Below are 13,917 nucleotides of genomic sequence, written 5' to 3' on the forward strand. Positions count from 1 at the left end.
TGGGTCACCTCCCAGGCGGCAGTGCTGCGGTGAGGGAGAGCCGGACCCACCGAGGGGGGCGCGGCTAGGCGGGGCGGGAGCTGGAGGCGGGGCGCTGCTGCGTGGTTCAGGGGCGGGGAGGAATCCAAGCGGCTCCGGAGGGCTGCGGGGCTCGGCGGCAGGTGGGGGCGGACGGGCGGGGCGGCTGGGGGGCGGCCCGGTTCGGGGCGGGGCGGGCTCCGGGTTCCGCGCTCCGTCCGCCCTCGCGCCCGCGCTGCGCGCCCTCCCGCTCCCGCCCAGCCTGTGCCGCTACCGCGGCCGCCGGAGAAGCAACTTCTCGAGCGCCCGCGCCCGGCGGGACCCCGGCGCCGCCCCCGGTCCAGCGCCGAGCGCCGAGGCCATGGACTCGCTGGCCGGGCTGCTGCCCCCGCTCCTGCTTCTCTGCGCGCAGCAGCACCGCGGCACCAGGTAAGCGAGCTGGCGTCCGCGTGCTCCCAGGGTCGCCCTCGGTGGGGGCACCCTCGCTCTTCATCCCCACCCCCACCCCCTGTCTACCCCATCCCCCGTCTTCATCTCTCCCGCCGACTCCCTCTTCATCCCCCCCTCTCGCGCATTTCCCCGAAAGGGCTCCCCCCCCACCCCGTCTCCCCCGCGGGCGCTTCTCTCCAGACTCACCGCACTGCTGCCCTTGGGGCGCGGGCCGCGGCCACCCCAGCTCCTGCCGCCCCGGGTGCTGTCCGCCGTCCCGGTGCTGAACCGGCGCCGCTCGGCTGGACGAGGGCCTGGGAGACGCTCCCAATTCTCCCGGGTTCCCCGGGCTCGCTGGGGTCCTCGGCCCCAGAGGCACTTGGCCGGTCCCTGGCTGCCTGGTGCCCTTCCAGGCGCGGGCTGAGCGCTCAGCTCGGCACGAGCGGCAGGCAGGCAGGAAGGAGCGATCCTGAGGACACGGGGGAGGAGGCTGCTCCTTTTCCCATGGGAGCAGAGCTACACAGACGAGCTTCCGCCGCAGCTAGCAGGGCTGGGGTGGACAAGATAAGGGTTGTGTGTGGTCGTCAGAAAGTTGGGGCCCAGGACGCTGTGGAATCTCCTTTCAGGGGCCGTTTCAAATGGAATCCGCTGAACTCCAGAGTATGCAGGTGGGAAGGAGCCTGCTGCCTCTGGTGGGGGGTGGGGGGCGAGTAGGGGTGGGAGGTGAGGAAGTGAGGGGGTGGGGGACTGCAACGACAACTCAGGATTTCTAACTGTTGGGGGAGGGGAGGGTGGAAGAGGTTAAGAAGAAGGGTCCCCCTGGGCTGTGGCTTCCTCCCTTTGGCTTCAGGGACCAGTAGGGTCCCTGCTGGCTTGTCTCTTCTCTGGGGACTGGAAATGGGCTCCAGGTAGCCCGGCATTCCATGCACTTATCCTGGCCACCTTCCACGGGAGATGTGAAGGACCTTTTTGAAGATCATCTTGGTACAAGGGCTGCAGAAAACCAGAACAAGGACAGCCTCCCTTCCCCGCCCCCCAGCATTCCAGACTTCTGGACCCTTGGAAACTGGAAAATGTTGAACATCAGCCTGTGTTTGGGCTGTAGGCACTCAGGCAGCACATATCAGGGAGGTGGGGGAGATGTGGTCAGACTTTCCTTGGTGGTGGTTGGGGGGCAGAACCAGGAAGCTCTGGGTCTGGCCACAGTGTGGCCATTGTGCCCAAGACCACAAGCATCGTTGATGCGACCCCTGTGCTCGGGAGGGCTTTGTTCTTTTATCGAGCTCCATGGCCCCTTTCCCTCTTCTTACTTCAAGGTAACAGGAAGGGCAAAGCACTGAGGCGTGGCCATGGACGTATGTGCTAGAGGCCTGGGATCAGCTGTGGGCCCAGCACAGCCATGTAGCTGTGATTCTGAAGTCCCAGCTGCTCTGAACCCCAAAGTCTTAGCTCAAGTTTGACACCAAAGCTCATTTGGTGGCAAAGCCTGTTCTGCTCTTGCATGAGTCTCATTCATCCTACTTTTGGGGCCTACTTAAACTTTCCTGCTGGGAAATTCTCCAGACACCCCCCCGCACCCCAAGTCCATATGTGCATTATATTGCCTTTCTAAAAGCAGAAACATTCTGCACTCTGACCCACATCTGGCTTGGGGTTTGGGTAATGGATGTGTCTGTTTGCCCGTGCAGGGAGGCTGGCAGGCTGCGGCCCCGGCCGGGAGGAAAGCCTCTGGGCTTTGTGGGCCTTGGTGGGCGACCTTCAGACAGCGCCGTGCTGTCAGTCTGGGGCCTCCTCTCCCACCAGCTTCTGTTTCCCTCCACGCTAGAAGCCAGGGGGACAGCACCCTCCCTTCCCTCGGTCCTGGTGCTCACCCCTGGAGTGGTGTGGGAGGACAGGAGGTGCCGGCTCTGGCCGCCGCTGCTCAGGTCAGATCCTGGGCTTGCTGGTGGGAAGGCGTTGGTGGGAGAAGAAGGAAAGTGCTGTGCTGCGTCGGCGGGTGGGGCCAAAGCTGTGCCTTCCCCGAGCCCGAAGACCCACTCGTGCAGTGGGTGCCTGAGCTTGCCGGCCGCAGCCCCCTTGGCTGGCCCCCTCTGGGTTGCTGGCACCTCCACCTCCCTGGGGAAGCTCTGTCTGTAGCTCCCGCCTTGCCGGCTCACCGTGGGATTGTCGCCGTGTTCCTCTTCCCCCTGGTAACCGAGGTGCCAGTGCCGCTGTCGGAGACTGTGGGCTTGCTTGTGCACGGTGGAAGGATCCTCGGAGGGAAGAGGACCCCGCCGCCTTGCTCAGCGACACCCACCTTTCCTTTCTGTCTCCAGGGGCACAGACAAGTGACAGGGTGGGCTTGTTGCTCAAGGGGTCAGTCGAGGGAGGGAGGCCCAGTGGTGCCCGACAGCTAGGTGCCAGCCGCAAGTGTTTTCATGGTGCCTGCTTCATCCCAGGAGTCTGGGCATGTGTCTCCGAGCTGCTCTGTCTGTCTACACAACAGGAGCCCCTGCCCTAGGCCATCGTTGGGCCCAAGGCCATCAGATGAAGCAGAACCTCTCTCCCAAGGTGCTGGTCAGAGTCCCCACAAGCTTACCCCATGCTGAGCAACCCTCACATGGAATGTGGACCCCGTCCCCCCCTTTAGCTGCCCACCTGAACCATGGGAGGAAAGCAAGTCCCTCCATGACCCAGGCTGGCATACAGGGCATCCTCCTTGGATGGCCCTTGACATCTCTTCACAGCTGGAAAAACAAGCAGCCCCTGTCCTAGGTGAGAAGTGAGATGGGGCCGGGAGCCTGTCCCCTCCGCGCCCCCTTAGGGTTGGCAAAGGCTGAGAAGTCCACTGACATCCTTCCAGTTCAAGGCGAGCTTCATGACCAGGGGCTTCCCCACCGTCTTGACTTCGTGCCTGTGAGTGCGCATGGGACCCAGCCGAGGAAAGGTGCGCCTGCCTGGGCCACCACCCTGAGGCCAGGCTTGGATGGTGTCTCCTGACAGCCTTGTTGCGGGCAGGCTAGCCGCTGCAGCAAAATGGCAGCCGGGCCAGTCCAAAAATAAAACCTAATACCAGTCCCTTTCCATCCGATCTTCAGGGTGACCTCCATTTGTGTTTTTAATTGGGCTTTACTTGGGGCCAGGGCTTCGTTCAAGTCCTTCTCATACTTAGTTACCAAATCACCTGCCTTACCCCCGCCCTAGACCAGGTCATTGCCTAGAGGGACCAAGGCGGTCCTTTGGGATAGGTCAGTGTTTGTGAGTTTCCTTCACTAAGGAGCTCTTGGTTCAAATTCGACCTTCTTCAAAGGGTCCGTATATGAAACAGAAGAGGGGTTGTCCCAGGCAAGCTCTCCCGGTGTTCAGCGTTATTACAGAGTAACACAAGGGTGCTGTTCTTGAACGCCCTTCTGAATGCGCTCCTCCCTTCCTGCCCGACTGTGGACGGGCCCTGCCCTCTGGCTGGGGGGCGGGGTGTGTGCGTTTCCTGGGGCTGCTCTAACAAGTGACCTCAAACTGGGGGGGCTTAAGACCAAAGACATTTATTCTTTCCCAGCTCTGGAGGCCGGAAGCCCGAGATCAAGTTTGAGGACAGGGCTGACTCCTTCTGGAGGGTTCTGAGGGAGGATCATTCCTGTGGTTCTCTGCAGCTTCGGGCGCTGCTAGGGTCCGTGGCATCCCTTGCCTTGTGGCTGCATCTCTCCGATCTCTGCCTCTGTTGTAACACGGCCTTCTCCCTGTGTGTCTGCTTTCTCTTCTTATAAGGACATCACTCATTGGGTTTAGGGCCACCCTAATCAAGCACGAGATCATCTTAACTAATTACAGCCCAATTTCTGAGGTTCTGGGTGGACATGAGTTTTGGGCGATGCTGTTTACCCCAGGACAGGTAAGCACAAGCAGGGGTGGGCAGCCTTTGGCAGTCTGGTGTGTACCGGCCGTACCCATATGATGAGGCCCTGCCAGGGACAAACACGACCCGCACAGGCTGCCAATGGGACTCGCTTGCAACCCTTGGCATGGGCCCCCGCTGCTCTGGGGTCAGGCTAAGCCTCAGAAGCACAGGACAATTTGGGGATCTCTGGGGCCAGGACTGGGCCTGCCTGGAAAGGGACAGAGAGCAGGAGGTCGGCTACAGTGTCCCCATGGGCCCTTCCCCTTGCCCTGGGTCAGGGCACCTTGCCCTCACCCATCCCGCCCCTCCCCAGCCCTCAGCTTCCTGGTCACACATCTCTTCTCTCAAGTCACCTCCTGCAGGACACTTTACCCTCAGAGGCTGAAAGGGAGGCCGTGTGCCCTTGTCAGGGTCCTCCGAGGTTATTCATCGAGAGTCTCCAGGGGTGGGGACTCTGCCTGACGCAGCAGGCTCGCTCAAGGCCAGGTGGGCCGGAGGTAGTTGGGCAGAGAGGCTGGTGGGTGAGGCGGAAGAGTCCTGGGCCCTGCTCCTCCCTGGGGCTCCCTGGTTTTGGCAGGAGTTACTGGGATTGGCCAGGTCTAGCCTGGAGGGGCTCTCACAGTGGCTCAGGCCCAGCAGGGGACCTAGGCTCCATCCCTGGCACCCAGACTGTGACCAGTGGGCCTTTGTTTCCAGAGCAATGAACGATATTGGGGACTATGTCGGCTCCAACCTGGAGATATCCTGGCTTCCCAACCTGGATGGCTTGATGGAGGGCTATGCTCGCAACTTCCGGCCTGGCATTGGAGGTGAGGGCGGCCGGTGCGGGCACGGGTGGACCCCTGCATCCCGCTGGGTGTGTGAGCCTTGCTGGCTCTGGGATGGCTCCCCTGAGGGGTGCATCTGCAGTCCCCAAGGGGTGAGTCAGGCGTCGACAGCTAGCCCCCTCAGGGAGACAGCTAGGAAGATGGATCTTCTCAGCATCTCATTGCAGACGCTCACCGCCACGGTCCTCCCTGCAAGACCCTGGCTGAGCCGAGTCCTGCCTGGCTGGGCTTTCGCTGGGTGGAGAGCCTGGCCTCAGCGCCTCCCTTGCAGGGCCCCCGGTGAACGTGGCCCTTGCCATCGAGGTAGCCAGCATCGACCACATCTCAGAGGTGAACATGGTAGGTGCCGGCCAGCCTCCGCTGCACCCCTGCCCGGCCCCCAGGGCAGGAGCAGGGCTGACGGCCGGCCCCGGCCCCACAGGAATACACCATGACCGTGTTCCTGCACCAGAGCTGGACGGACAGCAGGCTGGCCTACAACCACACCAATGAGACTCTGGGCCTGGACAGCCGCTTCGTGGACAAGCTGTGGCTCCCGGACACCTTCATTGTGAACGCCAAGTCCGCCTGGTTCCACGACGTGACTGTGGAGAACAAGCTCATCCGGCTACAGCCCGACGGGGTGATCCTGTACAGCATCCGGTGAGCCCGGGACCAGCCTCGCCAGGAGGCTCTGCTGGGGGCTGGCGGGCCGTTGGCGGCCCCCGGCCTCCGGCACCGCTTCACACACAGCCGCTGCGCAGGTGGCCGCTGGAAGCCCGCAGGTGCAGCTTTTCGGCCGATGCGGTGCCTTCCTGTTTCTTATGCGGGGGTGAAATTCACATAACATAAAATTCACCATTTCAACGCGAATGATTCAGTGGCATTTAGTAGATTTGCAGTGTTGTGCAAACATCACCTCTATCTGATTCCAGAACGGCTCATTCCCCGAAAAGGAGACCCCGGGCCCATGAGCACTCACTCCCCCCTCCCCCCGCGTGCCCCAACTCGCTTTCTGCCCCTTCTGCACATTTCATGTCCGTTTGTGTCTGCCTTCCTTCCTTTAGCGGTGTTTCTGGGGTTACCCCTGTTGTGAGGTTTGTCAGGATTTTGTCCCTTCTGTGGCTGAGTGGCATTCCGTGGCCTGGTGCCCCCTCATGCACTCACGAGCTCTGGGCGGCTGCCACGTGCCGGCCGTCGTGGGTTGTGCTGCCGTGAACGTACATCACACGCATTTGTTTGAACATGAGCTTCTGACGTGTGCCTTTTGAAAACAGCATTAGCTGCCAACATTTTAAAAACCGGGAGATTTATGTAAGAATCTACATTCTTCTGGAAAGTCAGAACATTTGGCAGCCCGGGCCTTCTCCCACACGGCCCGGTCAGTGGGGATGCCCAGAGGCTGTCCTTTAGCGCAGGTCAGGTCCTCAGCTGGCACTTCCCTTCTAAGCCCCCAGTGTAGCCACACAGGCAAGCATCTTGAAGGACGAGGAAAGTGAATGAAGCCCAGCTGCGATTCCTGAAGAAAGACCCACAAGTATCCACGGACTGTAGCTTTCCGTTCTCCCCCCGATGCCAGCACCTTGCCGACAGAGCCCGAGAGGCCGCTGGGCCGCCCTCGCTGGAGGTGGCCCCTCTGGGTGGGGGGCTGGGGCGTCTGTGCCTGTGGGGGCAGGAGGACCACAGCATCTCGGGCGCCGGCCTCACTCCCGGAGACCTCACCAGCATGTTGTCTGGGCAGAATCACCTCCACGGTGGCCTGCGACATGGACCTGGCCAAGTACCCCATGGACGAGCAGGAGTGTATGCTGCACCTGGAGAGCTGTGAGTGCCCTTCCGGGGGCCGGGACAGGGTGGCGCTCCGCTCGGGGCAGGCGGTGCTTGCATCTCCGGTGGCTCTGCTGGGGGAACACAGGGGACTCACACTGTCGGGGAGCTTTGCAGCTGGCCTGGCTCGGGGACCGGGAAGCAACTGGCACAGGCCCCGTGCAGTCAGAGGCCTGGGCTGAAGAGAAGGAAGAGAGAGCTGGAAGCCCTGACCAGCCCGGCCCTCTTCCCAGGGGTCAGTGCCTTGCCTGGGACAGATGGGTGTGGAGCCCAGACGAGGCACGTATTTGTGTCATTCGGCCAGTGTGACAGCCCCTGTGGGTCACCTGCAGATGGTGACCTGCCCTTTGTCTAGCTCTTCTGGCCCTGTCCTCCTGCCTGGGGTGCTGGGCATGGCCGCAGGCCTTCTTGCTCCTGGCTAGGTCTTCCCGTGCTGTCCCCTGTCTCTGCCGTATCAGGCTCCCCATGTGGACAGGGTGCTCCTGCTGGGGGCTTCCAGGGGCTGGGGGACACCAGGCTCTGCTGCCCACCTGGGGCTCTCCTGCAGATGGCTACTCATCTGAGGACATCGTTTACTACTGGTCTGAGAACCAGGAGCAGATCCACGGGCTGAACAAGCTGCAGCTGGCTCAGTTCACCATCACCAGCTACCACTTCGCCACAGAGCTGATGAACTTCAAATCTGGTAACGCAGCTTCTCGCGGCCTCTTCCTATGAGCCTGGCTTGTGGTTTTCTGGCACTTTTAACTAAGCTATTAGTCGACTCTGAGGACCCCCTGAGGAGGCAGCTGGAAAGCCACGGATGGGCACAGGCTGCACCGGACCCGGGGACTCAGGACGCCACAGTGCGGACGTGGGTCAGGCTTTCTCTGCCTCATTGCTCTGTCCTTTGCTGCTTCCTGGAGGCCAGCAGCGCTTGGGGTTTGGGGAACACGAGGGGCGAGGGCGTCAGGGGCCACGCCTCCTGGGGCTGCCTTTTCTCCTGCCCACTCCTGCCCCTTCCCAGCTCCTACCGTGTGGTCACTGGTACCAGCGAGCCCCGCTGGCTCTTTCCTTTAGCTTGACTGCAGCGAGAGGGCCAGGAGAGGTGAGCCGGCCACATGGCGGGGAGAGTCCCCTGGCCCAGTGCAGCACTGGAACCTGTCCCCTCTCCTTCCTCTGGGTGGCCCTGCAGAGAGCCAGCCTCTCTCCCGGGACAAGGCCCGGGGCAGGGGAGACCCCTGGCCCATCAGGGTGTGTGGGGGAGGTGACGATGGCAGGGCTCTGGGGTTCGCAGTGGCCCCCAGTGCCTGCCACGCCTTCCACTCCACCCGAGTGCCGCCGCGTGTGGGGGTCAGGTCCCAACCGGGAGCGTTTCCCTGGCAGCCGGTCAGTTCCCTCGGCTCAGCCTGCATTTCCACCTGCGGAGGAACCGGGGCGTCTACATCATCCAGTCCTACATGCCCTCCATCCTCCTGGTCGCCATGTCCTGGGTCTCCTTCTGGATCAGCCAGGCAGCAGTGCCGGCCAGGGTGTCTCTAGGTACGGGGCCCTGACCGTTCCTCGGAGGAGCTGGCGGAAGGGTGGGAGCCCAGAAGTAGGACCCAACCCTGCTAGCCACAAGCTCGGGTCTTGCCCCTCAGCCCCTTGCTCCCAGCTGTCCTGGGTCAGTGGCCAGCCGGGCCGGGCCAGGCCAGAGGAGCCTGACCTGCCCCTGGGCCAGGGGTAGGGGTGCGGGAGATGACAGGGGCCTCAGCAATGTCACCGCCCCTTCCCAGCAGGTATTACCACGGTGCTGACCATGACCACACTGATGGTCAGCGCCCGCTCGTCGCTCCCACGGGCCTCGGCCATCAAGGCACTGGATGTGTACTTCTGGATCTGCTACGTCTTTGTGTTTGCCGCGTTGGTGGAGTATGCCTTCGCCCACTTCAATGCTGACTACCGGAAGAAGCAGAAGGCCAAGGTCAAGGTCAAGGAGCAGAAAGCAGAGGTGAGGCTGAGCCTGCCGGCTCTCTGGTGTTCAGGATCAAGGACAGCCTCCCCCACCCCCTCCACCCCCAACACAGAGGGGCAGCAGTGCTGGGGCCACTTTTCCTGGGACCCACTCAGGACCCTCTGCCCACTGCTCTGGGGAGGTCACCTGCAGCCCCCGGTGCATAAGAGCCGGCCCAGACTCTGGCCCGTCCTGCTGCTGGACGCGGGCCCAGGTTGGGGGTCCTGAGGTGGGGGGAGCCTGCCCTCGGCTCAGCCGTGTCTCCTACTCTCCACCCCGCACACCGTGCAGATGGATGTGAAGAACGCAATCGTGCTCTTCTCCCTGTCGGCTGCTGGTGCCACCCAGGAGCTGGCCGTGTCCCGCCGGCACTGCCGCAGGCCTGGGAACCTCATGGGCTCCTATAGGTGTGTGGACATGGAGATGGGAGAGGCCAGGAAGCAGGGGGGGGCCCGCGCGGGGGGCCAAGGAGGCCTCCGTGCGCTTTTCAAGCCCATTGACGCAGACACTGTCGACATGTACGCCCGCGTGGTGTTCCCTGCAGCCTTCGTGGCCGTCAACGTCCTCTACTGGGCGGCCTACGCCATGTGAGGTGGAGGTGGGGCTTCACCTGTCCCGGAGCCCCCAGCCCCTGGGAGAGAGGGCTCTTGGGTTGATGTGCCTGCTCTGCCTGTTTCGAAGGGGGCCCGACAACAGGCCGCATAAAACAAGAGGAAAACGCTGGCCTCCCTAAGTACCCCAGGCTCTGTACCCACCATCACCTGGAAGACCACCCTGGGGCTCTCCCGTGCACCTCTCCTGCAGACCCCTGGCCCGGCTCCTCCTGGGCGGCAGAGCCAGCCTGACCCGAGGCTGAGCCAGGCAGGCTCAGGGCCCTTGAGGAACTCTGCATTCGATTCAGAAAACAATCCTGACTCTAGGCATGTACTCTGTGGGCTTGGGACCAGGTCGTGGGAGGCCGGGCGTGGGCGGCGCTACCTTCTTGGTGAGATGGTGGAGAACGGCATCCATAGGCCGTGGGTCCCAGCATGAAATAAAACAAAGCCTTCGGCTGCTGGCTGTGTTCTCTGTCTCTGAGGCTGAGCTGCGGCTGCAACCTTGCTGACTAGAGAGTTGTCCTCGAGCTGTGGGCTCCCTGGGCTCAGAACAGAGGGGTTTGGAGCTGTCTCACAGGCGAGCCATGTGGCCACGTCCTTGGGCATCGGTGGGAGAGCGGAGGTGCAGGGACCTGGAGCTCGAGGAGTCACACCCCACCTTGGTCTCTTGGTCCCACGGCCAGGGTGCCACAATGCTGTCTTCTCGGATGTGGTGATGGGCAAAGGGAGGCCACTGAGTCCCCACAAATACCACTCAGCCCCTTCCCATCTCTGCAGCCACCACGGACGTGGGGTGACAAGGCTGCAGCAGGGTGACGGGGGTTGTTGGTCACCGGAGATCTGAATAAGGGGGTCCGGATTTTCCACGGCACCAAAGCAGAGCAAGTCATCACACTCAGAGGCAACCGGAGCCGGCAGTGAGAGAAGCTGTGGTCGCTGCAGAGTCCGGACAGCCGGCTCCCGTGGCCAAGGTCAGCCATGGGCATGCCGTGCTGTGGTCAAGGTGGCAGCCAGGCAACTGCCCAGCTGGCCCCGTGGTGCCCCTCCTGGTGCCCCCTCCCCCCTGCAAGCCACCTCAAGGGGAGCATGATGGTGACTTTGCATGAATCAGACTCTGAATCAGGTGGCCCTGCCTTCTGCCTCCAGCCACACAACCTGCCCAGGGGTCTGCAGTGTCTCGAGGCCGTGGGGACAGGAGGCTAGAGGATCCTTACTCCCAAAGGGCTTAGCTGGCAGAGTGACCATCGAGTGTCCAGCACAGCCCTGCAGGGAGCTGCTTCCCAGAAGACTTGGCCACCTCAAGGGCAAAGGAGGGAACTGGCCCTTCTGCGCAAACCACAGCCCAGGCTTATCACCCCTCCCCCTCCACCCCCCTCCAACTCCTCCTCCCCCAACTTCCCCTCCCCCTCCAGCTCCACCTCCAGCTCCACCTCTACCTTCACCTGCAGCTCCAGCTCCAGCAACTCCTCTAGCTCCAAGGCCCCTCACCTCCTAAAGACCCCTCCTGGTGCAAGGCTGCCACTTTGTCCCCTGCTCTCAAGGACTGGGCTGCAGAGCTTGGCAGTCATCCCAGTGGGCTGGGCCAAGGAGCAAGACCTTCAGGATCCAATGTGACCAGAAGCTGCAAATGGAGTGGGCCTGGGGGCCAGTGGAGAGCAGGTGGCTGATGAGCAGCTGAGCTTGGATCTGGGTCAGCTGGGGATCCGGGCCACCTCAGGACAGCAGGGGGTGTTGGGGGCAGCCAAGCCTGGCCAACTCCATAAACAAGGACAGCGATGCCCAAGGGCAGTGGCCCCTTTCTCCCTTGCCCCCTCGGCACCTTCTTGTCTGCATGATCCCATGCAGGGTCACTGCCCCCTCCTCCCTGGAACTTGGAGAACTGCCTGGGGTCTGGTGTCCCAGCCCCAGATGGGGCACTGAAGCTACCTGGCTGGGCTCAAGGCTGCCCGCCCTCCCCAACCCTGGAGGCAGCCAGGGTCCTGTCCCAAGTCCTGTTGCACCGAGGAAGGCCGGGGGTCAGCTCCATCCCTGGGGCTCCAGGCGATGTGCAAGTAAGTTCAAGGTTCATGGAGCCGCTGAGCTCACCTGGGTGCAGGACCTTGCCCCACCCCATGCCCGCCTGTCCCCACTTCCCTGCAGTTTGCCGACTGCCCTCTTTCTGCTGCACATAACCCACAAGGAGCTATTTAAAGCCGGCCTTTGTGACTGCCTGGGGCACCCACGCGGCGAGGCCCACCCGGGCAGGAGCCTTCGCCTGGTTCCGCAACCAGCAATCACTCCCTCCAGCCTGCAGGCTGCTATTTCTGCCCACATATTTACAGGGCCAGGAAAAAGGGACGGGAAGGGCTGGTGCTTTTTAAACGCTGAGTTCTATTCCGGTGGTGATGAGATGGGCAGATTGAAGGCCGGGGCGGATCAGGTTTGCAGCTGAGAGGGGCCAGCTTGGGAGGGAGATGTCAGCAGTTCCTGTGTCAGAGGCATCTGGGCCGGGTGTGTGTGGGGGGGGCTGGGGGGGCCTGCCTCCGGATGTGCCTCATTGCAGCAGGGACAGTTTTGGGGGGCTGGTGGCTTCCTGGTCTGTTGTCTCTGGCAGGGGCTGGAATGTACGTGGCCAATGCAGACTGTGAGATGCCTCCCTGAGAGCTGGGACAGCTCCTCCCCAAGTCTGGAGGGTCAAAGACCTTATTTCCAAATAGGGACTGGGTAGGCATGAATCTGGGGGGGACACTGTTTAACCCAGTATAGAGGGTGATATCCCAGAGGCAGGAGTGGAGGAAGAGGAAAAGCGGACAAGGTGCTTTACAACCTGGGGCACTTGGGTCCCAATCCCACTGCGGAGCCTCTGCCCAACATGTGGAATGCACCTCTGAATTGTCCTTTTGAAGAATGAGGGGCTGGGGCATTTGTCACCCACTGCCACCCCAGGGCCACCTGCCTGCAAGCTGTGGCCAGGTGCTGTGGTCCTGGTTGGTGCCAGGACCCAGTCTCTTTTTGGGAGCCGCTTTTCACAGGGCAGCCCTGTGGCCCCGTGGAAAGTTCTAGAGGGGCTGCTGCTGGCGGCAGGTCAGTGCAGGGGCTGCAGCATGGGAGTCATCCCTGCAGTGCTCACATCCGCTCAGGACATCGCTGGTTCCTCAAGGTGGTGGCTGTCATGGCGCCACCAACAAAGACAACCCCCGTGGGCACGAGAGGCCACAGTCCGTCCCCGTGGCTGCAGGTGCTCCTGAGAGTCATGCTGTCCCCCCACTGCCCCCATCTGTCCCTGCCCAGCACCTCTGCTTGCTTCGGTAGTCGCCTGCCGCAGTGACGCACAGCCTGGTCCCGAGGGCCAAGCCTCAGCCGCCTGGCCCTAGCCGAACCGCGTGTTGCTGCGGTGACCCACTCTGTGCCACGGGTGTGGAAGGCCCGAGAGGTGAATCCTGCAAAACTGAAATGCAAGCATCCCGCTCGGATTTCTGGCCCCTGCAGGATTCCCACTCACCACTGTTCCCGATGGGCACCCTGCAGTGGGGCAGGGCAGCACAATGGTCCAGCGTCACCTTCACCCAACATGTCAAACTGGCACATCTATGAACCAGGAAGGAGGTGGCTTCCCCCCTGTCGCTTGATTGTAGGGACCCCAGCCCCACATGAGTCCACAGATTTCAGCTGGGGGGAGGCGTTGAAACCAGAGGATAGCTGACCTGGGCACCTGGGCCACCTTTTCTGTAACTTTTAGATCCTCGTGCTTGCTTCGGCAGCACATATACTAAAAACTTTTAGACCCTCGAGACTCGCTTGATCCTAAGCCAAGTGATGCCTTTCCACGGTCTGCAGACAGCCACAGCGCCCACTTAGCAGTGCCCGTGACGGGCAGCTCTGGGTACGTCTCCGCTCCACGTCCCGTGGCCAGGTGCTGTGGTCCTGGTTGGTGCCAGGACCCAGTCTCTTTTTGGGAGCCGCTTTTCATGGGGCAAATAGCTCTTTGGTGTGGTCTTGCTGCAGAATCCTAGGGGCCCTTCCACGACACTTTCCGACGGGGGCTTGGCGGAGACCCACCACCGGCCTCTCGAGCACCACTGGACTTCCTACCAGAAGGCCCGAGAGACAGGAAGGCTGGCACCCAACCTGGCCCTGCTGGCCGCCCCAGCAAACCGAACGGGAATATGAAGGGGGCTCCACTCCCGAATTCTTTGTGTCTCTGAGGCTGGCCTTAACATCCGTGCTACCACCTGGAGGGAGGCGTCCTTCTGAGTCACTCTGTGCCGGGGGATGAGGGCGGCTTCACACGGTGGCTGGCCCTTCTCCATCACAGGGTGCCCGCCCCACAGGTTAGGGAAACACGACAGGACCCTGGCAGTTGCCAAATAAATCCACCCATGAGGAATGTGAGGACCCGGGAATGACCATAGG

The 13,917-nt window shown here is 62.2% G+C and overlaps 1 protein-coding gene across 1 annotated transcript; it reads left to right on the forward strand.

Annotated features, from left to right (window-relative positions):
• Window positions 1-379: 379 nt before the first annotated feature.
• On the forward strand, window positions 380-9,520 carry GABRD (gamma-aminobutyric acid type A receptor subunit delta). The gene is made up of 9 exons (XM_021683359.1): window positions 380-447; window positions 5,018-5,130; window positions 5,420-5,487; window positions 5,570-5,790; window positions 6,869-6,951; window positions 7,502-7,639; window positions 8,320-8,475; window positions 8,715-8,926; window positions 9,221-9,520. Exons 1-9 carry the CDS (start codon window positions 380-382, stop codon window positions 9,518-9,520), a joined length of 1,359 nt encoding a protein of 452 aa, XP_021539034.1.
• The last annotated feature ends 4,397 nt before the right edge of the window (window positions 9,521-13,917 follow it).

Source organism: Neomonachus schauinslandi, chromosome 4 (assembly GCF_002201575.2).
Source record: "Neomonachus schauinslandi chromosome 4, ASM220157v2, whole genome shotgun sequence".
Taxonomy (NCBI): Eukaryota; Metazoa; Chordata; class Mammalia; order Carnivora; family Phocidae; genus Neomonachus; species Neomonachus schauinslandi.